At 54.3% G+C, this 24516-nt stretch overlaps 8 protein-coding genes across 8 annotated transcripts; 4 read left to right on the top strand and 4 right to left on the bottom strand.

Annotated features, from left to right (window-relative positions):
• Positions 1 to 545: 545 nt before the first annotated feature.
• M409DRAFT_62713 (uncharacterized protein) lies at positions 546 to 2966 on the bottom strand (the record flags this gene model as incomplete). Its single annotated transcript, XM_033815291.1, has 1 exon — positions 546 to 2966. One exon carries the CDS (start codon positions 2964 to 2966, stop codon positions 546 to 548), a length of 2421 nt encoding a protein of 806 aa, XP_033673999.1.
• A 603-nt stretch (positions 2967 to 3569) lies between these two features.
• Positions 3570 to 4553, top strand: M409DRAFT_49597 (uncharacterized protein; the record flags this gene model as incomplete). Its single annotated transcript, XM_033811281.1, has 1 exon — positions 3570 to 4553. One exon carries the CDS (start codon positions 3570 to 3572, stop codon positions 4551 to 4553), a length of 984 nt encoding a protein of 327 aa, XP_033673998.1.
• Positions 4554 to 4832: 279 nt separating this feature from the next.
• Positions 4833 to 5835, top strand: M409DRAFT_17057 (uncharacterized protein; the record flags this gene model as incomplete). The annotated part of the gene is made up of 2 exons (XM_033803886.1): positions 4833 to 4942; positions 4989 to 5835. The coding sequence occupies 2 exons, from the start codon at positions 4833 to 4835 to the stop codon at positions 5833 to 5835; spliced, it is 957 nt and encodes a 318-aa protein (XP_033673997.1).
• A 1753-nt stretch (positions 5836 to 7588) lies between these two features.
• Positions 7589 to 9847, bottom strand: M409DRAFT_17056 (uncharacterized protein; the record flags this gene model as incomplete). Its single annotated transcript, XM_033803885.1, has 1 exon — positions 7589 to 9847. One exon carries the CDS (start codon positions 9845 to 9847, stop codon positions 7589 to 7591), a length of 2259 nt encoding a protein of 752 aa, XP_033673996.1.
• Positions 9848 to 10747: 900 nt separating this feature from the next.
• Positions 10748 to 12937, top strand: M409DRAFT_49594 (uncharacterized protein; the record flags this gene model as incomplete). The annotated part of the gene is made up of 7 exons (XM_033811280.1): positions 10748 to 10834; positions 10886 to 11008; positions 11068 to 11148; positions 11200 to 11353; positions 11404 to 11516; positions 11572 to 11903; positions 11956 to 12937. 7 exons carry the CDS (start codon positions 10748 to 10750, stop codon positions 12935 to 12937), a joined length of 1872 nt encoding a protein of 623 aa, XP_033673995.1.
• Positions 12938 to 13002: 65 nt separating this feature from the next.
• Positions 13003 to 13776, bottom strand: M409DRAFT_17054 (uncharacterized protein; the record flags this gene model as incomplete). Its single annotated transcript, XM_033803884.1, has 1 exon — positions 13003 to 13776. One exon carries the CDS (start codon positions 13774 to 13776, stop codon positions 13003 to 13005), a length of 774 nt encoding a protein of 257 aa, XP_033673994.1.
• Positions 13777 to 14143: 367 nt separating this feature from the next.
• M409DRAFT_62723 (uncharacterized protein) lies at positions 14144 to 21079 on the top strand (the record flags this gene model as incomplete). Its single annotated transcript, XM_033815293.1, has 4 exons — positions 14144 to 14183; positions 14250 to 15891; positions 16830 to 20790; positions 20939 to 21079. 4 exons carry the CDS (start codon positions 14144 to 14146, stop codon positions 21077 to 21079), a joined length of 5784 nt encoding a protein of 1927 aa, XP_033673993.1.
• Positions 21080 to 21535: 456 nt separating this feature from the next.
• Positions 21536 to 24404, bottom strand: M409DRAFT_49590 (uncharacterized protein; the record flags this gene model as incomplete). Its single annotated transcript, XM_033811279.1, has 5 exons — positions 21536 to 22526; positions 22577 to 22791; positions 23005 to 23136; positions 23321 to 24183; positions 24236 to 24404. 5 exons carry the CDS (start codon positions 24402 to 24404, stop codon positions 21536 to 21538), a joined length of 2370 nt encoding a protein of 789 aa, XP_033673992.1.
• Between the last annotated feature and the right edge of the window lie 112 nt (positions 24405 to 24516).

The following is a 24516-nucleotide window of genomic DNA, read 5'->3' as shown; positions in this document are numbered from 1 at the left end:
ACAATCTTTACCTTTCTCTCTGGGCAAGCGATCGCGAACACAGAAACTTGGCAGACTATGGAGTACAAACAGAAGCGTACAGTACTCTCTCCACGCGCATACATCAGCAGCCCTCGCAAGGAAGTTACGTGCCCTCTCTCATAACTTTGAGCGTACAAACAGGAACTCATCCGATCGGCTCAACCTCGCAGAGGCAAAGTGAACTCTATTGATTGTTGTAGGCAGGCCTATCTGTCTGTCTAGTAAAATTTCCAATACCCATTCCCAAGAATTCGCTTGAACGCTTCCAACAACAAAAAGGAACAATCTCGTAACAATGAAAACGGTGTTTCCGCCGGTGGTGAGTCGATCAATCAACCCGAACCCTTCACGTTCTCACCAGATCGACTCCGCTTCTTCCGCCTCCTCCTAGCCAGCTTCGAGACCGCCATGGAGCGGTCGTCCTCGTCGCCACTCGACGCACAGAGGTCGATCTTGATGGTAGGGTTCGGCAGACGACCATGTTGATGATGATGATGAGCGCCAGGACGTGCAGCGACCCCATTCTACGGCGCCACATCGGTCTCACTGCCGCCCTCCTCGTCCTCCGTCGCCGTCTCGTACTGGATCCCCTCTGCGTCGCTGGGCGCCTCAGACTCATCCGCAAAGTCGTCGAAGAAGACTCTGCTTTGCCGCACGAGCTCGTCCATCATGCTGCTGCGGCGCGTGTCGTCGGCGGCGGTGAGAGTAGCGGCAGCAGCAGCAGCAGACGACGACGCAGGGATGTCCTTCGAAGCCGGTCGAGCAGTGTCCGTGCTGTTGCGTGGCGACGGCAGAGAACCCCACAAGTTCGAGAAGCGCTTGGCGAAGGAGGGAGAGTCCTGGCGTGGATGAAGCGACGGTCGTTGAACTGCCGGTGTAAGCAGCTGCGGCGGGACCTCCACAACCCCATCGTTCTCCCGCGCCTTAGCCAGTAGTCCCTGTAGGTCCTCCTCGCTGAGTACGCTACGCAAACGCTCCTTAGGCATTGGCGTCGGGAAGGGCTGCTCGGGGGGTCTGGTAGCCTCCTTGGCTTCCTCGATGACCTTCTCTATGGCCATGCGGTTGCTGATGAACTTGAGCTTGGGCCAGGCGGCGAGCTGGCCCGCGCGGATCATGCCATCGAGGCGTTGCGGTGAAGGGTCGGAGAGGATGTGCCAGAAGTCGGAGATCTTCGTTTTGGGCCAGATGGTGATTGTGCCGGAGAAGCGTTGGAGGAAGACTTCGCTCCAGTCTTGTCCTAGTGGTCTTGGCAGGAGCTCGAGATGCCGGAGGACTTTCAACCATTTGTTGAGATCGAGCTTGATGAATTGCTCAATGGCTGATCCCAGGTAGCCGCCTCGCCATCCACGCCCTCGACGGTGAGTGACCGGCCGTCCGACAGTCCCGCGCGATGAGAAGAACCACAATGAGACATGGGGGTTGACTTGAGAAACGATGCTGAAGTTGACGTTGAAATGCAAATTCAAACTCTTCAAGGGAATGTCCGTTCGCAAAGATCCATCCTTCCATTTCGTGCCGAAGCTGAACGATGTCAGAGTCCCGTCGCTCTGTTTCTTCATCAGTACGACGGGATTCAAAATGCCGGGAACTGCAGCAGATGCAATGACAGCAGACCAGATCACGCAGTCTGGGGTGGTTCGATAATTGCACAGGATCGTTGGAGAATGTGGGTCTGAAGGGACGCACGATACGTTCAAAATGCGACCAGTCCGTTGGTATGCCTCGCGGAACGTAAGACTGCCATGACAGAACCAGGAGCATGCTTTAGCCCATTCGAGCGAGTCGAATCGCGCGCCTGTCTCTCGCCATCTTCGAAACCAGACCGAAAACGGTTCTTTACAAGCTACGATTCTGTGTGCCAAGGCAGGGACAAGCAACTTCTTCAGTTCGTCCTCAGTTCTGGTCGCAAGCAGAGCGGCAACGAGTGCGCCACCAGACGTCCCTGTGATGATGTTGGGAAGAAGGTCCGCGTCCAAAAGAGCCTTCGCGATGCCAAAGTGATAGTATGCAAAAGTTGCTCCACCGCTCAGACACAATGCCGTACGTCCAAAGTTCGCGGAGAGGTGCTGGGCAATGTCACGTTTGTCTGAGTCCGATAGCTGGGTACTCTGGAAAAGGAACCTCAGCGAAGCCGATGTCTCATCAATATAATTTTGTATCAGGTCCTTGGTCCCATAGTATGTTTCACAGTAAAGTCGCGAACTTTCGATTCCAGCAAAGTTGTTCTTGACGCAAGTCTCAAGGATGGATCGGAGCTCGTCAATTGCTCTTCGTTGCAAGTGACCTTGCTGCTGTGTAGAGTCTTGCTCATCCTTCTGTGCCTCCTCTCTGAGCTTCTTCATTTGCTTCCCAATGTAGCTCAAGGTCTGGTAGTCGTATGAACCCTCAGGTATTTTCTTCCACTCATCGTTCTGCAAATGTTTATCCAGTTCTTTTGCTGCCTCGACCCAGCCCTCGTAGCTCCTTTGCACCCTCAGCTGCTTTCTCAACTTGTCTCTTGCTCCTCGCCAGGTGACATATTGTTCGTATAGATAGATGTAGAATCTCGTTAGGAGGTAGCTGAAGCCGAGCCAAGCGATCCAGCCGCATACAAAGAAAAGCAGGGGGTATTTGACGAGTCCATAGGTCCAGCCTTCTCTTGTCTCGTCCCTGCGTGGTCTTTTCTTGCCTCTTCGGGCCTTGGCGCGGATTTGACGCTGACGGACTGGTCGCCAATCGTTCAAGGCGGTGATGAACTCGGTATTTGTCTTTCTTGGAAGCGGGCTGGCGAGGTCCTCCTCTGACGGTGATGTTGCGAGTGCGCTCACCGGCTTGATTGCCTTGGCAAAGGCCTGGATCGCCTCGTCGTCGACGAAGTCATTGTCCCAGTCGGGCAAGCTGTGGTAGTCGTATCCGGACGCTTCCTTCACCGGCACCTGTTGAACGGCTTTTTCTGACTGTGCCATGTCGTAGAGCGTGGTCTGATCCGAGTTGATGCAGACATCACTTCATTGCTGTAGGAGCAAGTAGGGGTCGCGGAGGGTAGGTCGAGGAGGAGTGGTGGTGCATACAAAGCCAGCGGGACTCCAGACGTTGCAGTGGCCCTGACCTCGAGCCATCGTCATACGCCCGTGCACGCGGATCAAAGCTTAAACTAGCGCGTCTTTCGCGTGGGAAGCACTTCACCCTGTCCACTCACTCACCTCACGCCCCTTTCACATGACAACTGCTTGATGATCCCGCGACTCCTGCAACGGAACGCGACGCGGTCATTTCGCCTCCAGCATGTGAAGAGACCCACCCCTTGGGCCGCTAGAGGCCTCGTGGTCCTCGCTATCGAAACATCATGCGATGATACCTCGGTCGCGGTTGCAGAGCAGGACTCGACAGGTCAGCATCCAGTTAAAGTGCACTTCCACGAGAAGATCACAGCCAACAACGATGCATATACCGGAATTCATCCCCTGGTGGCACTCCACTGTCACCAGACTATCTTAGCGCCACTCGTTCAAAAGGCTCTACAATCCTCGCCTTCACCAGATCTCGTTGCCGCCACCCGAGGACCCGGGATGAGAAGCAACCTTGCAGTTGGACTGGACACTGCGAAAGGATTGTCACTTGGGTTGGGTGTCCCTTTTCTAGGCATTCACCACATGCAGGCTCATGCATTGACTCCCCGACTTGTCAATGCTATGCATACGACAAACTTACAACCCTGTCCGAAGCCTGACTTTCCATTCTTGACGGTCTTAGCGAGCGGCGGTCATTCTATGCTCATCCAGTCCACCGGCCTTGTAGAGCACAGCATTCTCGCGGAAACGCAGGACATTGCTTTGGGAGACTGTGTGGACAAGTCGGCTCGAGCGATACTTCCCCCTGAGGCCCTCAAGATGCCGTATGGAAAGGCTCTAGAAGACTTTGCATTTCCAAATGGAGCGCAAGACTACAACTATGTTGCGCCTGCCCGCAGACAGGAGGAACTGGAGCGACGAAAGACGAAGTGGGGCTGGGGACTTGGACCACCTTTGGGTGAAAAGACGCCGAGACGAATGGCTTACTCGTTCGCTGGTCTGCTCTCATCTGTCCAACGTTTCATGGTCAACAAGGTCGATGCCGAAGGAACGCTTTTGAACGAACCACGTACTCCAGCAGACATTTCATTTGAAGAAAGACAAGAAATGGCTCGCGAAGTTCAGCGCGTGGCGTTCGAACATTTAGCCTCACGGATCTTCCTCCACTTGTCCTCATCGCACGCAGACAATATAAAGGCTCTTGTCGTCTCCGGTGGCGTGGCGTCAAACTCATTTCTACGACACGTTCTGCGCGCAATGCTCGACGTACGAGGTTATCAACACATCGCAGTGGAGTTTCCACCTATTGATCTATGCACAGACAACGCTCTGATGATAGCTTGGGCCGCAATCGAGATGTGGAATGCTGGCTACCGATGCTCCTTGGACGTCGAACCCATACGCAAATGGTCCATGGACCCCACTGCTGAGGATGGAGGAATACTTGGGCCACATGGATGGACAGTCGACGCACAAACGTGAAGGGAAGATGTCTGTGCAAGAAGCGTTCATCGGAACTGGCGTATTGTCACGAACATCCGGCGTGGTGGCCGCCCAGTTTCACATTGCAGTCTGACACGATCAAATTGCCATGGCGTAGGACTCGATGCTCGAACGGGAGCAAAACGCGGCGTGTGGGGCAACTTGGAAGCTTGCGAAAGTCAACCTCACTTCCAGACAGGTCCATTCCAGGTCATCAGCTTCTCAAGTGTCGACAAAGACTATACAATCTTCTCGAGCATACATACCACGTCTCTCAACATGGCTCTTGCGACTCTTGGCATAATCTCGATCGGAGACATGGGTCTGGGTATAGCTCGATTAGCAATTGCCAACAACTACAAAGTAATCACGAATGCCTCTGATCGAAGGTGAGTATCCTGCTTCGAGTGTCTGCCACAGACTGAACGTAGTCAGCCAGGCAACTCAAGATCGCGCAAAGCGTAACTTCGTCCAGCTCGTCGACACAGATGTAGACCTATGCAACAAAGCGGACTATGTACTGTCCATCGTGCCGCCACGAAACGCCATCGCAACAGCCCAACGAATCGCCAAAGCAGCTATGAAGCCGGACTTTAAGGCCCGTTCGAACCCGCTTTACTTTCTTGACCTAAATGCCATCAGCCCCAAATCCTCCCGCGAGATTGACTCCCTCTTCACCCAATCTTCGCAAATCCGTTTCATCGACGGCGGCATCATCGGCGGCCCACCGAACCTGAAAGACGACGGAACATGGTCCAAACCCTCCATTCCCCTCTCAGGCCCCCACAGCCTCTCCTCAGCCCAACCCTCTGGCGAACACCTCGCACAAATCCTTAACATGCGCCACATCAACAACACCATCGGCTCCGCCACCGGCCTCAAAATGTGCTTCGCCTCCCTCTCCAAAGGCTTCGCAGCCCTAGCGATCCAATCCTTCACAACCGCCCAAAACCTCGGCGTCCTCGACGAGCTCAGAACACACCTGGATGAATACGCCCCGGGCAATAGGGCCAGAGCCGAGAAAGGCCTGACAGGCATGCCCCCGAAAGCGTACCGCTGGGTGGCTGAGATGGAGGAGATCGCGGCGACGTTTGAAGCAGATGGTGGGTTCAATGCGGACGAGAGCATTTTCAGGAGCATCGCGAGGGTGTACGATTTCGTGGCGAATGGAACGGAGTTGGGGAAGGAGACGATGGAGAATCGGTCGAGGGGGACGACGGCGGACGATGTGGCGAGGCTGATGGCGGAGGGAGCGGAGAGGAGGAAGGTGAAGACGGATTAGATCGGTAGAGCTGATGGTTGATGTTGATGTGCACTCTGTACTGTGTTCCGTGTGAGCTGCAAATGTCGCCGACGGTCTCGGCACGCCTTGCGCCCCTTCTGTCTCGCGAGAGTTCTCGCCCTGGCTGCAATCTTGTCCCGGCCATGTCTCTCCGCAGCTACGAAAGAAACCTTGAACCCCCATCGAGACAATTTATCGACGCCAGCAACTACTTTCCGAACCATGCTCCGACCTGTCACTTGCGCAATGTCGTCGTAACTCTCCGGCGCATGCTCGACGTGATGATTGACCGTCTCCACCACCTTCGAACAATCGCAGATGAGCTTGACATGTCGAATCTGCGGTTTGCTGTTGACGCCTTGCTTCCTAATCGTCCGAGACGCCAATCCGAGGGCATGCAAGAGGGCCAGCAAGCGGGCGTTCTGTGCGCTTTTGACATGTTCCGTCGCGAGTCTCTCGCGGGGAATCCCCAGCTTGATCTCTTCTGTCGCTTGTATGCATCCTGTTGCGACACGTGCGGTAGGTGTGATGGCTCTCTGTGTGATGCCGAGGCCGACGCCTTGGGAATGTACGAAATCTACCGCGACGAAGATCTCCAATACAGCTTGGAGCGCTGCGGGAACTATTTCAGCCATGTTGTACTTGAGCTCTTTCTGATTTTGCGGGATGCTGGCTATATTGTAGCACGCGTGAGGATTGTTGATGTGAGAAGAAAAAGTCTAATAACGGCGTCTTGCAGATTTTCAAGCAGATAGACATCTTGCGACCATCGAACTCCTCGAGCGCACGAGGGACTACGAGTCTAGTGGACACAACGAATACATCGCTATTGGAGTAAGATTACCTATATAGTCCAGTCTGTTCGCACGAACCACCCCCTCACCGTGACTGTGGTTCAGACCCGACCTAAATATCTCGGCCCGAGCAAAAAAGCCGGTTCGGCAAATCCAACGCCAAGCCCGATCCCTTCACTCACCAATTTCTCGGCTCAAAAAAGAACAAATTGGCAAGCAAAAAGACAAAAAACATTCAGCACCCGGTATTCCCACGTGGTCACCCACCGTAGTACTAATCAGGCGGTCAGCTGCTTGAGTATGCCAGAGCGGACGGGATGGCCTATTTATCAGCTGCCTGTGGCCGAATGTGATAGGATTGCGTTTAAGTTGAATAAGTAGCTCACAAGCCCTGCTTGTTGACTGCGCGCACTAGGTCGAAGTAAGTTGCTGTACGATGTGCCTTTGCAACGGAGAGGCATTTCAATCCCTCCTGTCCTTGCGATGGTCGTCTGCTGAGCATCTTTTATCATCAGCAGCTGGACGTTTTCATCTCCACTGCTCTCTCGCCGCCCCGCACTCCATCGTCGAAACTCCACAACCCTCTTGCCAATGTGAACGTCCATTCTCCTTCATCTCCTACCCGGGTCGATTGACTGGACTAACCGCAGAGGAGAGGCACCAACACTGCCAGTCTTCATCGTCGAAAGAATCCCTCATAACGACCAGTTCGTCATGTCGTGGCGACGTTTGGGGCTGTGGGTGGAGGTTTGGACTGAGAGGAAGGAGGATGGGATCGAAATAGGAGGTTCCTTCTAGGATGCGTCCCGTTTGAGGTCGGCGGAGAAGTATATCTAGAGGCTGACGTTGCTCAAGTGGATCGTGAGGCAGTCGACTGCGGTCGTAGTTTATCGAAGGAATTAAAATAGGTATCTGTTTTGCAAATCTCATGGTACGTGTCAGGGGTATCATTCATCTCATCACGCCGCCGATGGCACATGGGAAGCCGATTCGCCGGCACTCTTCGCCGCATTGCCAGCTTCGCCTGTCTGATTACGAGTCCGCCACTGGAGTCTCGCTTTCTCCAGAGCCACTTTGGCAGAAGTCCCTGCGCCGACCATCTTCTCCTGCGCCCAGCCGACGTAGCTCTGCTCGTTCTTCTTCTCGATTTCCTTCTCCAGGTTATTGACGTACTCGTCAGAGACATCGCCTTTTTCGCCAGTAGCTTTGGTCGCTGCATCTCCTGTCTTCGTGGCATCGTCTTTCTCCTTTTGCTCTGACTCTGCCCGTTCAGATTCCAGCTCTTCCTTCATTTCCTGGTTCTTGCGGAGCATCTCTTCCTCCTCAACGGCCTCGGAATCAACGTCTTCGAAGCCGATTTTCTGGAGGATGCTACCAGTTGCGAATCGATAGCTAGTGTGGCCCTTGATCATGTCACTCACATCCACATTCTCCACGCCTTTCACGTTCTCGACGGCTTGCAGACCGGCGACACCGAGCTGGACGCTGTGGCTCCGGTAGAGGAATCCGAGGATGTAGTCATTTGAACTGAAGACGTTCACGACTCGTCCGGATACGACGCTCCTGATCATTCTCCAGTCGGCGGCTGTCGATGGCGCGGGTGTGCCGATGAGGACCACGGATTCGACAAGACCGAAAGCCTTGCGTTGAGCCAGATGCTGGAGGCAGGTGAAGATGACCTTCGCTCCTAAACTATATCCCACCAATGTTACTGGCCGTTCGCCTTGGGCCTTGTTGATAAGAGCATCTGCAAGGACTTCACCGGCCTTGACGGCTCGATAGTTGGCAACGCTGAACGGGTTATCCAGCACTCGAGAAACCTTTAGCAAAGCCAGAGGCCACAGTCCAGCAGATAGAGCGCCGAACACAGTCCTCTTGATGATTTCCACTTTGGCGACACTCCACGCTGCTGATGTCACCATGGTGGTCATGGCATTGCCCAGGCTCATCAGAGCTTCGAGTTCCCAACGCAAAGCAAACGACTCCAGCTGGACACCGAGCACTTTCCATGGGTCCACGACTTCGTCTTGGTTCGTCAACCAGCCAGTGATACCAACGCCCACACGCAGCCTTCGGTATTCTTTCTCGATCTTCCTCGGTTTGTGAAAGTCCGTAACCGGCACAAACGCGAAGTCCTCAACCTCTCGTGCGTATTGATCCATCATTCGACCCGTCATTCGTCCACCGTATGCTCCAAATAGACCACCGACTAACACGGAGCTGCCAGCGAGGGCACCAAGGTATCCAGCTGCAGCTGTAGCCCCAAGTCCAAGTCCACCCATGACTGTGCCGATGCCAGCAGCGAGAAGCGGTGCCGCAAGACCACCAGTCACAGCCAGGAGTGCTGCACCACCCACTGTAGCCAGACCAACCTTCCACCTTCGCCCGCTCTTGTTCTCTTCTGCCCTCTTCTTCTTCTCGTCATCCGCACTCATATTCTCAGCCGCTGTAAGAAGTACGCGAGCAACTTTCGATTCGTCGTGGGCGAGTATGTCGATCGGTAGGTGGAGGCTGGTGGAGATGTGTAGCATCAGTACGCGCGAGTGTGATTGATAATGCTCCAAGCTTAGCAGCAACAATAGCAAGGAATGCAGTATTAGTGCCTTTTGCTCTTCTGGAAGACGCCGTAGAGTGTTCTGGACCGGCGGATACAGCTCCATCATCGAACGCTGTACACCTTCGTCGTACTTGGGCAGATCAGGGAACTTCATCTCTGGTGCTGCCTTTGGCTCTTCATCCTCCTTCTTTGGCTTCGCCTTATGTTTGTGTGATTCAGCCTTCTCGCGTGAATTCACGACTTCGCCTACTCTTTGAATGACCGATGACCTCCACTCATCGAAGAACTTCAACGCGGCATTCTTCAGGTCTTGCATTTTCTCTTCGCTCAGCTCTTTCTCTCTCTTCGCCAGCTCCTTCGCTTGTTGGTCTTTGGCAGCAGTATCTGTCTTCTCTTGCTCTGCAGGCGGTGTGTTTTCGTCTCCCTTGCCTTTCGTATTGACCAGCTGATCGCCTTTTTGGCCTGTCTCTTTGGCATCGAAGGCGTCGACGATGACTTGTCGCATAGACTCAGTGCAGTCGGCAATAAGGATCGTGAGGGCGCTGCGATCCTCCTCACTCTCGAGGATTGTTGTGAGCGACTCGCCTTCCTCGCTCCCATTGCTGGCAGCATCGTTGTGACCCTTGAAGGCCGACGTAGCCTTGGAGAACATCTTCGACATGATTGCGGTTGAAGGTTGTCGTGAGAGCCACTACCCAGCCCGGGGTCCTTTTTGGTTGTTCTCGGTGGGTCAGACGGAAGTTGGAGCAAGGATACCTACTGCTGAAGCTCACGTCAACCTAATGAACCTGTTCGTGTGAGCCGCATGAACTATGACGTCGTTAAATGGTCTGTGCTCGAATGGCCGAAATGTGAGTGAACAAAAGTGCTCATGAAATGCACAACGGTGAGAAAAAGTAAAGACAAGCACTTTGTCTGCCCACCTGTGAATAGATAGAGCCAAGGGTGAATTGTGAGCACTGTCTTTCTATCCGACTTGATCTCTGCGGGTCTCTGAGTTGATGCGTTTGCCGCTTCTTCTCAGGCAAGGCAGCACATATGTTGAGACGACATAGATCTCATAGGCCTCGTACGAAACTTCGCTCGGAGTGGGCAATGACGCACGGCTCTGATCGAATGTCGATAGCAGGCTCAGTCCCTCGTGGAACCAATTTCTTGTACCACTTGATCAGGAGTTGCTTTCAGGGAATGGTGAATGAGGTCGTCCAGGAATCTTTCTCTGCTTCTTCATGGAGCTCGCGAGAAAGCTGTCCGTCTGCCTGTCCACTGATGTCTTGTCGTCGGAGTTGGTACAATGTTGTTGCGAGTTGGGTTGGATGGAATGGACGAGGCTGGGCGGTAGGAGTTTCGGATTGCTGACGCGCGTGTGCTGCTGCCAATGAAGTCCCTGCTTCGGCTTCCCTTCCTTTCGACTGCCGCCGAGGCATCTGCAACGTCTCTCTTGGCTTTGTACACCTGACAATAAAGTTTGCTGCGACTTGAGATAGCGAGGCGACGACCTTGGGATACCGAATCTTTTCGACTTCATCTTGAGAGCGAATGGGTCGTGCTGAGTCCGCTCATGGAAGCTCAATCACCGCTCACGCAGCAAGCTCGGCCGGATTTCTTTGAGCCCAAAGTTGTCGGGCTGTATAGGCGGCTGTTTCGAGTAAGGAGAGGCAGCTCGATATCACATGTTGGCCTTGGCTGATTGACTTAGGAAATTGAGGACGACGAGAAGGACGATGGCTTCTGGAGTACATTCTTCCTTCTCAAGCCAGACACCGTAGCCCTTCGCGAGATCCTCGACAATACCGACGCCGAATTCCTCATTCATTTGCAGGTATCACGCTATAAGAAACCCTCATGGCTCAAGGGCAGTGACACTTACTCGTTTTGCAGCACCAACCCCAACAACTTCTCCTTCATGGCTTGGCGAAGATCAAGGACGGCGAGGCACCAACGGACGAAAATGCTTTGGATGTAAGTCAACGCATGGTTCTACATCGATTGAGGTTGCCAATCATGACTTAGACTTTGACAGCCTTCTTCGCTGTCATATTGGCCAAGAAGTTCACCAACCCAAGCTCAGACGTTATCGAAGTGCTGGCCGGTTTAGACAATGTCGACACAGTCTTCTCTGATCTGGTCGGGACGCTGGATCAAGCCATCAAAGATGGTAGGAGCGGTATGAAAGAGGAATGGTTCTCAAAGGTCACAAAACTGACTTTTAGACAGATGAAGTCCGTCAGAAAGCGGTCCGAACTGCGATCGCAGTCGTTGCTGGTGGCTATCAGACTGCGTTGGTTTCGTACTTTGTACACCGCGACTTCTTTCCAGCGCTCATGAAGGTACTCATATGTTAAGAACTACTCTATTGCCCTCATACTGACTGCTCTGGTACAGCTCGTTCATCAAATGGACAACCCACTCAAAGCATCCGAGCCACTGCTGTTGACAGGGTTACTCGCAAACTACAACAAGTTTGAAGTGCACAATCAATACCGGGTACGCTTCGCAGACTTCGTCAACGAGGAGACCATGTCGAAAGTCGTTCATAGCGTGGCCTGGACGACAGCTGTTCTTCGTGAGCGCTACATAGCGATACAAGACGATACACCGGTAGGCTGGACCATTGGAGGCACATTATCCTACGTTGGCCTTGGAGCACTAGCTGGTGTGAAGCCCGCTGCGCCAGCACTGACGGAAGATCAACAAAAGGAGCTCTTCGCACAGCAGTAAGTGTCTTATCCGATCCGCTTCTAGTCACAGCTGACTGATTACTGTCAGACCTGGTCGCGAGAGTGCCTCCTTACTTACCCTCTACGACTTCGCTCTCGCAAACAAGCTCTTCTGCCACAACCTCATCAGCTTACCATCGAACGAGAAAGACCAGCCGCCGCCCTTCAGCACATTCCTCTCGTTCACATCATATCTGTACCAGCACGCCTACCGAAGCGTGCGGGCCTCGCTTTACGCCTATCTCACACTTCTAATCATCCTCGTCTTAGTGGAAGATTCCAACACCGCGAAGTTATTATCCGAGACATCTGCTCCAGTCAGACTCTGTCGGCAGCGACCTCCGCTTCTTCCCCTCCCACGACATGAGCGACCATACGTTGCTACGATCATCGACCTGATTATTGATGGTATCAACCACAACTTGCGTAAGAGGCTCGATACTCATTTCTACAACCAAAGTGTTGCAGTCTTGTCAAGAGCCCTGGCATATCTGGCCAAATCGCGCACCAAGCTCACCTACCACTGGGCAGAAGTCTGGCGATCCTTACTGTCTTTTGTCCGGTTTCTCACCACCTATGCGGACGACCTCAAGACTCTTTCTGGCACCAATCAGCTGGTCGAAAGCCTGGTAGATCTCCTCACGGTCGCACTCACAAATGGCGAGGCTTTCCTCCCTGATGCAGCGGCGTACGATGATCTGTTCTACAAGCTCGTCGAATCAGGCGAAGCCCTCATCAAGTTTCGGGATGTGTACAACCTTAGCAAACCGGATGCCAACACGCCGATTAACACTCTCATTGGAGTGTCCAAGCACTACCAAGAGCTGATCGAAACGCAAAAGAGCAAAAGCACCCACCTGACGCCGAGAGAGGTCAACAAAATCATCAAGCAGGGCTACGACACTTTATCGATCGAGACTAAGGAGGGGTTGGATCATGTCGAAAAGTTCAGAGAGGCCGATTACAAGGTGGAGCTGAAGAAGATTGCACGAGTGGCTGTGACTGATGCAGCTCAACTGGTCTCATCCTAGCGAAAGACAGATAGCCCGTCTTGGTCTTGGTCTAGACTTCTATGCATCTGGTATATCTTTGATCATCAAGGTGCCAACCTTGGCTCTGTGAAGCTGTTCAGCGCCTCTTCCAGCACATCGTAAGCCCATTGAACACGTTTCGTCATTTCTTTCAGCGCAGCGTCCGGCGCAGCCCTGATCTTCAGCCTTTGAAGTTGCTCCTCATAATATTCGCTTTCCACATCTCCTCCTTTAAACATGAATGCATGGTCTTTGACATAGTTCGGCCAGACCACCTTATCAACATAGCCAGGCGGATCTTCCCAGAATCCCTCTAAAGTCACATAACCACTCCTGGCTTCTCGCCGGGTCTTTGCGGTCTTGTAGTCTGTTCTGAGGAATAGCTTCACGTCGATCAGATCACGCACGGCCTTCATGCCTTCCGAATAGAGCAAGAAGCCGTCGATGATCGCTATTGGAGGTGCATCCGCGAACATCCACTTGCTTGCTTTCCACTGCAGGTCTTCGATCAAGGCCTTGTCGACATCAACCTCTCCAACAGAGTTCTGGTCTTCCTTGGACACAAAGTCAGGTGGCGACATCCCATGTTGGCGGATATATTCCAAGGCTTGTTGGAATTGGGGGAGATTGATAGCTTCCAGACAGTCCCAGTCTGCGATATTGTGTTCTTGATTGAGGGGAATGTCTGTGTCGTTCTTGTAAAAGTCGTCTTCGTGGAGGATGAAGGTGCGAGGGAAGATGTCTCGAAGTATCCGGGCCAGTGTGGTCTTTCCGGATGAAGAGACGCCAGATATGCCGATGATTAGGGCGTTGCTTCGAGAGGCGCTTGCTTCTGCCATCTTGTCTCCGATTCAGGTCCTGAAGTCTGAGATGAGTGCCCTAACTGTGATCCAGCCAAGCAAAGGTAGTGAATATACGGAAAGAGTCACATGCCGAACGCTTGCCGGCCAGTTGAAGTGAATATCAGCAGGCGCGCATGATTGGCTGGCGCACAGACCACATCCACGACCCCTGCGAAACGCCTTTGCAATCTCTCCAAGCACCAACTTCCAAGTCACAACAACCACCTCCTCCCTTTGTTGTCGCACCGCACCACGCCTGCTTGCAACCCCCAGCAAACACACCGCTTCCATAACTGCATCGCACGCCCACTTCCTCCATCTGCGCGCCGACGACACACGGTAGCGCACGACACCGATACCCATCATGGCCCAGCCAGACATTAGCCAGATTCTGGCAGCACTTGGTAGATTCACTTCCTTCCCGATCATCGCGCACACGCGCAACGTGGCAGCAGCTGACAATCACCCAGCGCAGCAACAGCCAAATGGCACTCCGCAGCAGTCTGCCACTCCTCAGCAGCCGCCTCCTAGCCACCAACTCCCACCTGGATACCCTCCGCCAGGCGTTCTACCGAGCGCACCACCGAGCGCACCGCCTCAGGCAGCGTATCTACCACAACCTTCCAGCACCGGGAGCGTCGATCTGAGCACCATCAAGCCTGTGAGCAGCGGCTCCGTTAGTATCGCGGACGCCATTGCGAAGGCCAGAAACATCGCAGAGAACCGCGGTCTTCAGGCATACGACAGCCGAGCAGCATCGTCCACCCCTCGAGAAGACCCTCGTCTCGCCAACCGTCGTCCGCGTTCTCGATCGCGATCACGTTCACCACCTCGCCGCGATGCCTATGGTGGTAACCCGTATCGAGACGAGCGTCGCGAAGACCCGCGTCGAGGTGGCTACCGCCGCTCACCTTCACAAGAGCGTGGATTTCGAGGTGCTCGTGACCCGCCGATAGGAAGTCGTGGCGCTGATGGGGAGACTGAAACAATCCGCGTCAAGTCTCAGCTCGTTGGATTGATCATTGGTCGCAATGGCGAGAACTTGCGCAAGGTCGAGGCAGAAACTGGCGCACGAGTTCAATTCATCCAAGCGAAGGACTCACACGTCGCAGAGCGGCAGTGTACCATCTCTGGATCACTACGTGCTAGAGAGAACGCTAAGGGTGCCATCAACGCAATCATTGAAGAGAACGGCGGCACACCAACTCAGGAGAAGGGCGCGTACACTGCAGGTATGCCCGGTAGGGCCAAGGTAAACCTACCGGCGCTACGAGATGGTGAGGCGAGCACTCAGGTCATGGTTCCCGACAAGACCGTCGGCCTCATCATTGGCCGCGGCGGCGAAACGGTCAAAGATCTTCAGGAGCGATCAGGATGCCACGTCAACATCGTTGGTGAGAATAAGAGCGTCAACGGTCTTCGACCAGTCAACCTGATCGGCAGTGAACGTGCTACCGCCATGGCGAAGGAACTGATTCTTGAGATTGTGGAGAGCGACAGCCGTGCCCCAGGTGGCGGCGGTGGTAACAATGCTGGCCAACCACGCGACCGCGGCTACCAAAGCGAGGGTCGTGGCGGCGGCGGCGGTGGTGGTGCTAACCATGGCGGACGCGATCACATCGAGAAGACAATCCAAGTGCCGTCCGAAGCAGTTGGTATGATCATCGGCAAGGGTGGTGAGACCATCAAGGACATGCAGCGCACCACCGGCTGCAAGATCAATGTCAATCAACCCAAGCCACCGGATCACACTCGTAACATTGATCTTGCAGGCAATGCCAGGGCCATGGATGAGGCCGAGCGGATCATTTGGGAAAAGGTGGAGACCGTCAAGCAACGTGATGCGGCTGCCGGCCGTACTCAAGGCCATGACCAAGGACAGTATGATGCATACTCACAGCCACAGCACGCGCCGCCAGCAGTTCCGGGATACGGATCGTATGCGGCAGCGCCGCAGGTGCCGCCTCAGATGCCATCGTACCAGATGCCGGTGCAGCATGCCACTCCTCAACCAACTGGCGAGCAACCTGCTCCAGACCCTCAGGCAGTCCAGGCGTGGTATGCCCAATGGGCAGCGTACATGCAGCAACAACAGCAAGCACCCGGAACCCAGTAAGCCTGCCTTGCGCGAAATGCTGAACGTACCGTGACGGTGATGAGGTGACATGGTGTTTCCGGATCACTTACCATTTCGACCATTGCTTTCCTACGCCTGGGCTGGTGACTTCTCTTCGATGATACCCGCGTTCGGTAGAAACGCATGCACTTGACTGCTTGTCCCTCACAAGCGACATAAAAGCGACATGATATGCGCCCGGAGGTTTCTCGTCTTCACACTCACGCCGCTGCTGTGAGCTACGCCGCGTGCTACTCTCGACTCTACGCTTCTCCTCAGGTCGATCTTGTCTGTCCATGAAGTCATACTGGGCATGGCACGTCTACGTCTTGAACTTGACGCGTATGTGGTGTGAACTGGCGTTGCATTCACCGTACTGATCGCGCACGTAGTGACACGTTCTGTCTCCTGGTACCATTTCTTTGGATATCGCATTCTGTCGACAGTTGTACTCTGGAGAATGGTCCTCTGTTTCGAGTGCAGGTCGGTATGCGTCTAGTCATCTTGGGCTTGAAGCGAAGGAGTCAGGCGAGAGCACGGGGTTTGTGGAATGAGCCTTGCGAGTATTTCCTTTCGATCGAGTACATACTACTTCTGTACTATAATGACAACACAAAAGCATTCCTCTCGATTTGCAGTTCTCATATCACATCTCAAGTAAATAATAGAAAGTCCAAACATCATCAAGAGATCTGATCTGATCGTGGGGATTTGGAGGCATGTGATGCATATCTTGGCGGTCCGATCCGCAACGCGTCGTTTCAGGTCATCGCGGAGACAAGCTTCCAGGAAACATTAGATCAACACAAACAGTCCGTACATCTCGAGCGTGCCTGACCACAGCGAACCTCTTGAATACCACAACGGACGAGTTGCAGCATACTTACAGCCGACCAATTGATCGGTGAAGTTATGAAGACTTCATCATGAGCAGCAATCCGCCGCTGCCCCCCGGGCAGAAGATCGAACTCAACGACGCCCGCATAGGCACTGTGCGATTTGTGGGCACGACATCATTCCAGACTGGCGAATGGGTTGGCGTGGAACTTGAAGAGCAGAGCGGAAAGAACGATGGCTCCGTCCAGGGGAAGCGATATTTCGAATGCGCCGCAGGATATGGTATCTTCTGTCGAGCCTCAGGAGTAGCAAGAGTAATACAGGATGTGCCAAAAGCGAAGCCAAAGGCAGCGACGAGCAATGGTGCTCCGACAAAAACCGGTCGGCCGAGTAGCATACAGGGCTCTGCCGCAGTGAACGGGACGAGAAGGCAGACGCTTGTAAGAGATGACCCTGGGAGGAGAGCGAGTACGTTGCAGGGAACGCCTACTCCGGCTGGAAGAATAGCGAGTGGCATACGGTCGCCTGTCAAGAGTCCGACAAAACAGCTGGGGACGAATGGCACATCGAGTGCGTCCACATCAAGGACTGGCACACCGCCCGCGGCAGGCAAGAGACCAGTGTCTGGGGTAGCTGCGAAAAGCAGCAGGTCCAGCATTGTACCCTCAAGTACGACTGCCGCAGGGCGAAGGACGTCTGCGCTGCCACCAGCATCAGGCACTACTGCCTCGAGAACTACCAGACAACCTGCTACCTCCACGGCAACTTCACGTTTAGGGACCTCGCGGCTTGGACCTGGAGCTGCGACCTCTCGGACAACTGCAGGCACTCGGCCAGGTCTTAGAGAGCGTCTGTCAGCTGCAAGAGAAGAAGCATCTACTGGGGATGAGGCAAGCGAGCGCTCTGGCATACTTTCTCCTCGAGAGAGTACGGAGTCTGAAGCAGCAAGTCAGGCAGAGACGGAAGACCAGGATGGAGAAGATGACACAATCCGACCGAACTTCGCGCCTCCCCCGGTGCCGCCGATTCCTCAAGAGCCAGACCGCACGAGCAGACAGCGACGCCCTTCGTCACCGACAGCGGCATCTATACACTCCCAGCGAACCATTCGTAGCACGGCGGCATCGAACAGGCAAATCGAAGAGCTGGAGGCGAAAGTCCGTTTGATGGAGCGAAAGCGTGCAGAAGATCGCGAGCTCAAACAGAACCTTGAAAAGGCAGAGCAGGAGCGAGACCAAGCGAGGGGCATAATTGAAAGACTACAGAACAAATACCGTCCCCAGCAGCAGGAGCTTGAGAAGCTGAAACGAGAGATGGCAGACTTTGAGAAACGATCCAACGAACTCGACGACATCCAGGCGAAGCATGAAATGGAGCTGGAGGAGGCACTGGTTGAACGGGAACTCGCCGAAGAGCAAGCTGAAACCGCCAAGGCAGATTTGGAGATGTTGCGTGCTAGGAATGAGGAGCAAGCACTGGAACTGGATATTCTGAGGGATGAGAATCAAGAGCTGAGCAAAGAGATGAGCCCAGAAGAGAGGACTAGCGCTGGCTGGCTGCAATTGGAGAAGAGCAATGATCGACTAAAGGAGGCTCTTCTCAGTCTACGTGACATGACCCAAGATAGAGAGTCCGAGCTCAAAGAGCAGATTGAAGGCCTAGAGGAGCAAGTTAAGGAGGTCGAAGGCATCAAGAACAAGTACGAAGAGACTCAAGAACAGCTCTTGAAAAGCCAGGCCGACACAGAAGATCTGCGCCAGCAACTGGAAGTGGCTCTCAATGCCGAGGATATGATCGAACGACTCACGGAAGAGAACGAGTCTTTGCGAGACAAGATCAATGACCTACGAGCTGCTATTGAAGATCTTGAGAGTCTGCGCGAGTTGAATGACGAGCTCGAAGTCAATCACATCGAGGTTGAGAAGCAGTTGCAAGAAGAGTTGGACTTCAAGGACAGCTTGTTGCTCGACCGTGAGCGAACTGCGAAGGAACAGCAGGCGGCACTGGATGAGGCAGACTACAACATCAATCGATTCCGCGAGCTCGTCAGCCAGCTTCAGAGCGACCTCCAAGACCTGGAGGCCAGCAAGCAGATCTCAGAATCCGAGGCAGCTCAGCTGTCAAGCAAGTCACGAGTGATGATGGATCTGAACCATAAGCTGCAGTCAAGCGCGGCGAAGACTCAAGTCAAGACGATCGATCTCGAGCTTCGAAAGCTCGAAGCACAGCAGGCATCAGAGCATCTCGCGATCGTGCAGCTATTCTTGCCAGAGTCGTTCCAGGCCGAAAGGGACAGCGTGCTTGCTCTTCTCCGCTTCAAGCGCATTGGCTTCAAGGCGAACCTCGTTCAAGGATTCATCAAAGAGCGCGTTGCTTCCTTCGGCACTCGTGGTCAAGATGAGGATGTCTTTGCGGCATGTGACGCTCTCGACAAGCTTACATGGATCGCTGCGATGTCCGAGCGACTGGTCAACTCCATCAGTGGCTGCAGTGCGGAGGCTTTCGCCAACTATGGAGGTGCACTGTATGAGCTGGAAGTGGTGGAGCGTACACTGAACGACTACGTGGATGCCTTACGACGGGACGAACTCAAGGAGAGCGACATGACGGTGCGCCTGGGTCGCTCGATTGAAGTTATGACACACTTGTCCAGCCTTCACCTTCACAATGGCCTTGCTGATCACGCTGACGACCTCATCATGAGGGCGTTGTTGCTACAGAGTCGCCTCGATACTGCCACATCTGCGCTTGCTCTGACGAGGACCATGATTGAGACGAGCATGAAGCCTGGTGATGACGAAGCAGACGAGGAGGACGAGGAGACCGCATCTGACACCGCCAGGATACTGAGTCGCCTCAAGATGATCGTTGAGCAGGTTAGGAATGCCAAGGTTGTCTCAGGAAAGACGCATCGTGCACTGTTCGACCTCCAAGCACGGCATTTGACTCTCGAAGAATCACTGCTGGAGCATTTCGAAAGCACAGAGGGCGTGGCGACCGAGATCGCATCGTTTGCTTGCAAGAGCGGTAATAGCTTGCAGGAGATCTTCCTCGAGGAAGGCCGCGCAGAGCCTTTCACGCCCAGCGAAATCGCCAGCGCCCTGTCGCGCATAGCAATGAGTGTCTTCTCCCTCGGCGCACCAGAGTCTGGACCCTACGACACCCTCGCTTCTCGACTCCGCGACCTCAGCACCCTTCTTCTTGACCTCTCTTCTCTTCCGACCGACTTGGATAACACAGTCGAGTTCGAGCGTGCTCCAGCACCATGGGTCGCACGCGCCGACGAGCTCAAGCAGACCAAGATCACGTCTGTGGACACCGAAGCTGAGCTGTCACGCGCTCTGGAAGCTGTCCGCGAGCGTGACGCTATGCTGAAGCAGAAGGAAACAGAACTCGACCAGCAGAGCGTACGCATCGAGATGCTCGACGCACGCATGAAGGACGCCAGCAAACGCAGCGCCAAGATCGCAGAGCTGGAACGCGGACTGCGTGAAGCAAAGGAGGGAGAGACAAACGCCAAAGCCGAACTCGCGCGTGCGCAACTCGAGGCACAGCAAGAGATGGATCGCGTGCGAGAGGAAATGGCCCGCCTCGCCGACGAACGTCAACGAACAGGTGGAAGCGGCGCAGTCGGTGTCGGCGGCGAGCTCGACGGCAATGCCATGGGCGCCAGCGTGCGCATCACCATCAAGCGACAAGAACACCAAATCGCCGGCCTCGAAAGCGCCATCCGCTTCCTCGAACAAGATAACCGCCGTCTCCGCCTGCCCGCCCCCGACGCACCGCACAACCTCACAGCCTCCATGTCCTGGCTCCACGATCCCCTCCCAGCACCGACGGCCGCGAAGAAGAAAGCCCAGCGTCACGCGGCGCTGCAGAATGAAGGCCAGAAAGTCCTCGAGCAGATGCTGCAGCTCGCGACCTTGCCACCGAGCGTGGACCTCACGAGTATACCGAAGAACAAACTTGCGTGGCGGCCGGCGAAGGAGAGTAGTCGGTGGAAGGTGGAGAGGAGGAATGAGGAGTGGGTGGATTGGAAGTTGTGGAGGGAGGAGTTGGTTGATAGGGCGAGTCTGAGTGTGGTGAGAGGAGGCGGTGGTGGTGGTGGGAGCAAGGTGGCTGCTGCGTGAAGAGAATAGAGCGAGAAGGTGAAGTGTGTTCGGATCGATTGCATAGGATGCTTGAACTATGATGATACCCATGTAGCAAGCGAGGCGGTACTTTGCTGTTTTTGCGGCGGCAGGTAGAGGAGAATGGAAAGAGATATTCAAACTCATTGCTGTGAGGTTGTGTGCGATGCTGTCCTCAACAACTTCATCCCAGCCTGTTGCAGCTCATGGGCGGTGATGGCAGGCTGGTCGAGCGCTGGGGAGCAGAGGGGAGTATGAGAGAAATGGTGTGGAAGCGACGGGTGAGAAGGATAGGGTGCGATAGATCATAGATGGTGCAGATGAGGTGTGATGGATGAGGTGGACGAAGTAGAGGAGAAGGCATAACACATCACGAGTTGGATGACATGAGATGGGAAGGACATTGAGTGATTTTTGATTCATTGCATTGCATCTGCGACTGCTACGACGACTCGACAGCAAGTGCAAGGCATGAAGCCTGCGTGCGTGTCAGAGTATCTGTCTGTGCCGCTCATGAAGTAGTTACAAAGGAAAAAGAAGCGCCGTCATCATCAATGGAACATCTCTGCGATGTGTGTGTGGGTATCATCAGAATACCACCATCCAACGCCGTTCAAGCGCCAGTACACCATTCAATCAGTCATCAAAGCTCATTCGCATCACCCCATCTTGTTTAGTCTTGCTTGGGCTCGGCCTCAGCAGCTGGGACCTCGGTGGCGGCAGCAGCAGGCTTGTTGCGGAGGTGTGGTGGGATGAAGCCAGTAGGCTTGTTGGTCTCGACAGTGCTCTCAGTCGTCTTCTTCGGCTCGATGCGCGTCGGCTTGAAGACCTGCGGACCGTACTCTCTCTCGGAGTTGACCTTCTCGAGTGCCTGTGCTTGCTCTGCGAGGAGCTTCTTGCTCTCTTCGTAGGTGTTGTGCTTCACGAAGGTACCTTCGTGAATTTGAGAGCCCAAACACCAGCCACCCCAGTTCATAGTGCTCTTGAGGCCCTCGTCGGTGAACGTGAACCCCTTGGGTATGACGACCTTGCGTTCTTCTCTTGGCACCCACGGCTCGTCGTTGTTGGTGGACTTCTTGGACTTGGAGCTCGCGGATTCAGTCTTGCAGTATGGGGCGGAAGCCTTGACGAGGGCGGTTGAGGCTGGCTGGCTGGCGACTGCAGTGCTGGCGTCGGTCTTGCATTCTGGGTTGGACGCCTTGACGACAGCAGTGTCGCTTGCATCTCTCGTGCATGCAGGCTGGCTGGCGACTGCAGTCTGCGAATTGGATGCCTTGGTGACTGCAGCACCGCTCGAGATAGGCTGGAAATTGTTGCGTGGCGATGGTGTGTACGTGGTGTTGCGCGAAGTCTTGCGTGCGTACTTGTTGATGTTGTATGGCGTTGGAGGAAACAGGATGTAGCGATTGGTGGTGTAGTGACGCTGCACCTGGAGACGGTCGCCGAACAGCTTCTCGAAGACGTCTCTAACCTTGGCTCGAATCATTGGGTTGGCAATAGGGTTGGTGAACAAAGCCGGCTGGCCGATGAAGCTCTCGCGCGATGGATCGAAACGGCCGCCCTTGCAGATAGCCCTGGCAACCTCTGGTGTGAGGTGGTTGTGGATGACCTCGACAATGTTGAGACTGTCGAGAGTCTTCTTGTTGACCCAGTCGCCGCCAGCACTGCTCATGTCAGCGATGAATGCAATCAAGCCAGTTTGTGTTTAACTCACCAAGAATGGGCACCGTACAACGCGGCAGGCTTCATGTGAAGCAACACATCGGTCATACGAGTGACTTTGAAGTCGTACTCGATGGGGCCAGGCAGGTTGAACGTCTCGTGGTGTGGTACGGACATGGTGACTTGGGGTAGGAGTTGAGTGAGTAGCTTGCAGGTAAGGAGTATTTGAAACTCTTCGAGGTTGGTTGCGCTGTATGCGAGGTTGAACTTGGCGTGTTTGTCAGAAAAGTCTGGTGTTGGTTGAGATGAAAGGAAGAAGGAGTGCAGAGGAAAAAAGCAGACTTAAGTAGCTCGGGGGATCGCCGAAGGACAATAGGACCATTGAGGACTATTGTCCTCAATAGCCATTGGCCGCATAATAGGATGGCTGGGAGTGACTGGGCGGGAGAGGCCCAAGCTTGCTATTGTGAGAAGACTTACCGCCAATAGGTGACGTCGGGCTGCTGAGCCAACTTCGAAATCGAGCCATCTGGTTGGCTGGAACTCGTTTGCATCGCCGCCAAAGTGTGTCGGATTTACGTGTGCGATTGTGGGCTCAATGGCTATTGTCGTCTTTACTATTGTCAGCGTTGGGACCAAGCAGGGCAGTGCTCTTGCGTGATCATGCTGGGGATATGCTGAGGTGCGAGGAGCTGTGAAAGTTTATGCGATATCTGTTCCTTCCTAATCGGGCGACGGTCTTGGCGAAATCCGCGAAAGTGCAAACGCTGGAGGTACAAGGAGGGGAATGACTTACACCTTTGGGCACTGGATATCCTCCAACCAGGACATCTTCCTCGCGTGTCTTGTAGGTTGGGCCGGTTTCTAGAGGTGTGTTAAGGCGTATGCATTCGAGCAAGACAGCATGTAGTAGGGGCATCTTGAATCTCTTTGCAATCAGTTCCTTGAAATTCGGGGTCTCTGACACATCCGCGGTCTTCATCTCCTCGCGTAGTTGCTGCAAAAGGCCAGTGTCGCTGTAAATGTAGCTCAGGGCAGTTCGAATGAGGATCACAGCTGGGTCGGCACCGGCGAGCGTGAGAGCGATGCGCGCTTCTGCATCACCAGGAAGTAATGCTTGCTCCTCTTTCTGCTGGCCAGAAGAGCTGTCAGGCATGCTATCGGCATTGTCGTCGGTCTCTTGGCTCGAACGCGTTCCTCGAAACAGCTCATGCTGCGAGTCGCCGCGAACGCCACACTTCTTCAAGATCTTGGCGATGAGTGGATGGTATTTCAGATACGAGCCATACAAGACAGCGAAGAACTTCCAGTCCTTCATCTGAGCCTGAATGCGATCCGCGTCAGGGTCAATTTGGAGGAAGCCCGCGAATTGCCCAGTCGTGGTGGCAAGCATGGTCTCGTATGCATATCGAGCAAGAAGTGGCGAAAGTTGGACAGACTCTCCAGTCTCAGCGGCATTTGAAAGTAGGCGGAGGAGTTGGTGGTTGCACTTCTCGATTAAATGCTCGTTGCGATAGACGTTGGCCATTCGTACGGAATTTTCGAGCCGCTGCAGCGCTTCCGAGTCGACGGCGAAGGGACTGGGCTTTAGTTTCGGGATGTACACAAGACCCTTATCGCCCAAGCTGAACTCGTTCGGGCCGACTTGAACGAGAGGACCTGCGACATGTCAGCCTGGGGCGTGAAAGCAGATGTTTGATACCCGTTATACCGTAGCGATCATGCAGTTTCCGTACTTTCTTCCTGTACGAGCCGCGCAGGACGTGGTAGATCTTCCAGAGCGGCGAGAGCTTCGCCAAGAAAGGACCTGGGATGCCGTTGCGGAAGCGCTGGACGACCGGCCACTGTGTTGCCTTCGTGTTGGATGCGGGGGACGACATTGTGTGTATGTTGGATGGTGTCGGCCAGATGAGGCGAAGAGGTGTGAGACGTCGATATACGTCAGAGCGACGCCTGCTCTGTCACAAACAAGGCAGGTGCGATGGTTGCGAG

This window comes from Zasmidium cellare, assembly GCF_010093935.1.
Source record: "Zasmidium cellare ATCC 36951 unplaced genomic scaffold M409scaffold_2, whole genome shotgun sequence".
In the NCBI taxonomy this organism is placed as follows: Eukaryota; Fungi; Ascomycota; class Dothideomycetes; order Mycosphaerellales; family Mycosphaerellaceae; genus Zasmidium; species Zasmidium cellare.
The sequence above is the reverse complement of the archived record's forward strand: the minus strand, read 5'-3'. Positions and strand labels throughout refer to the sequence as shown.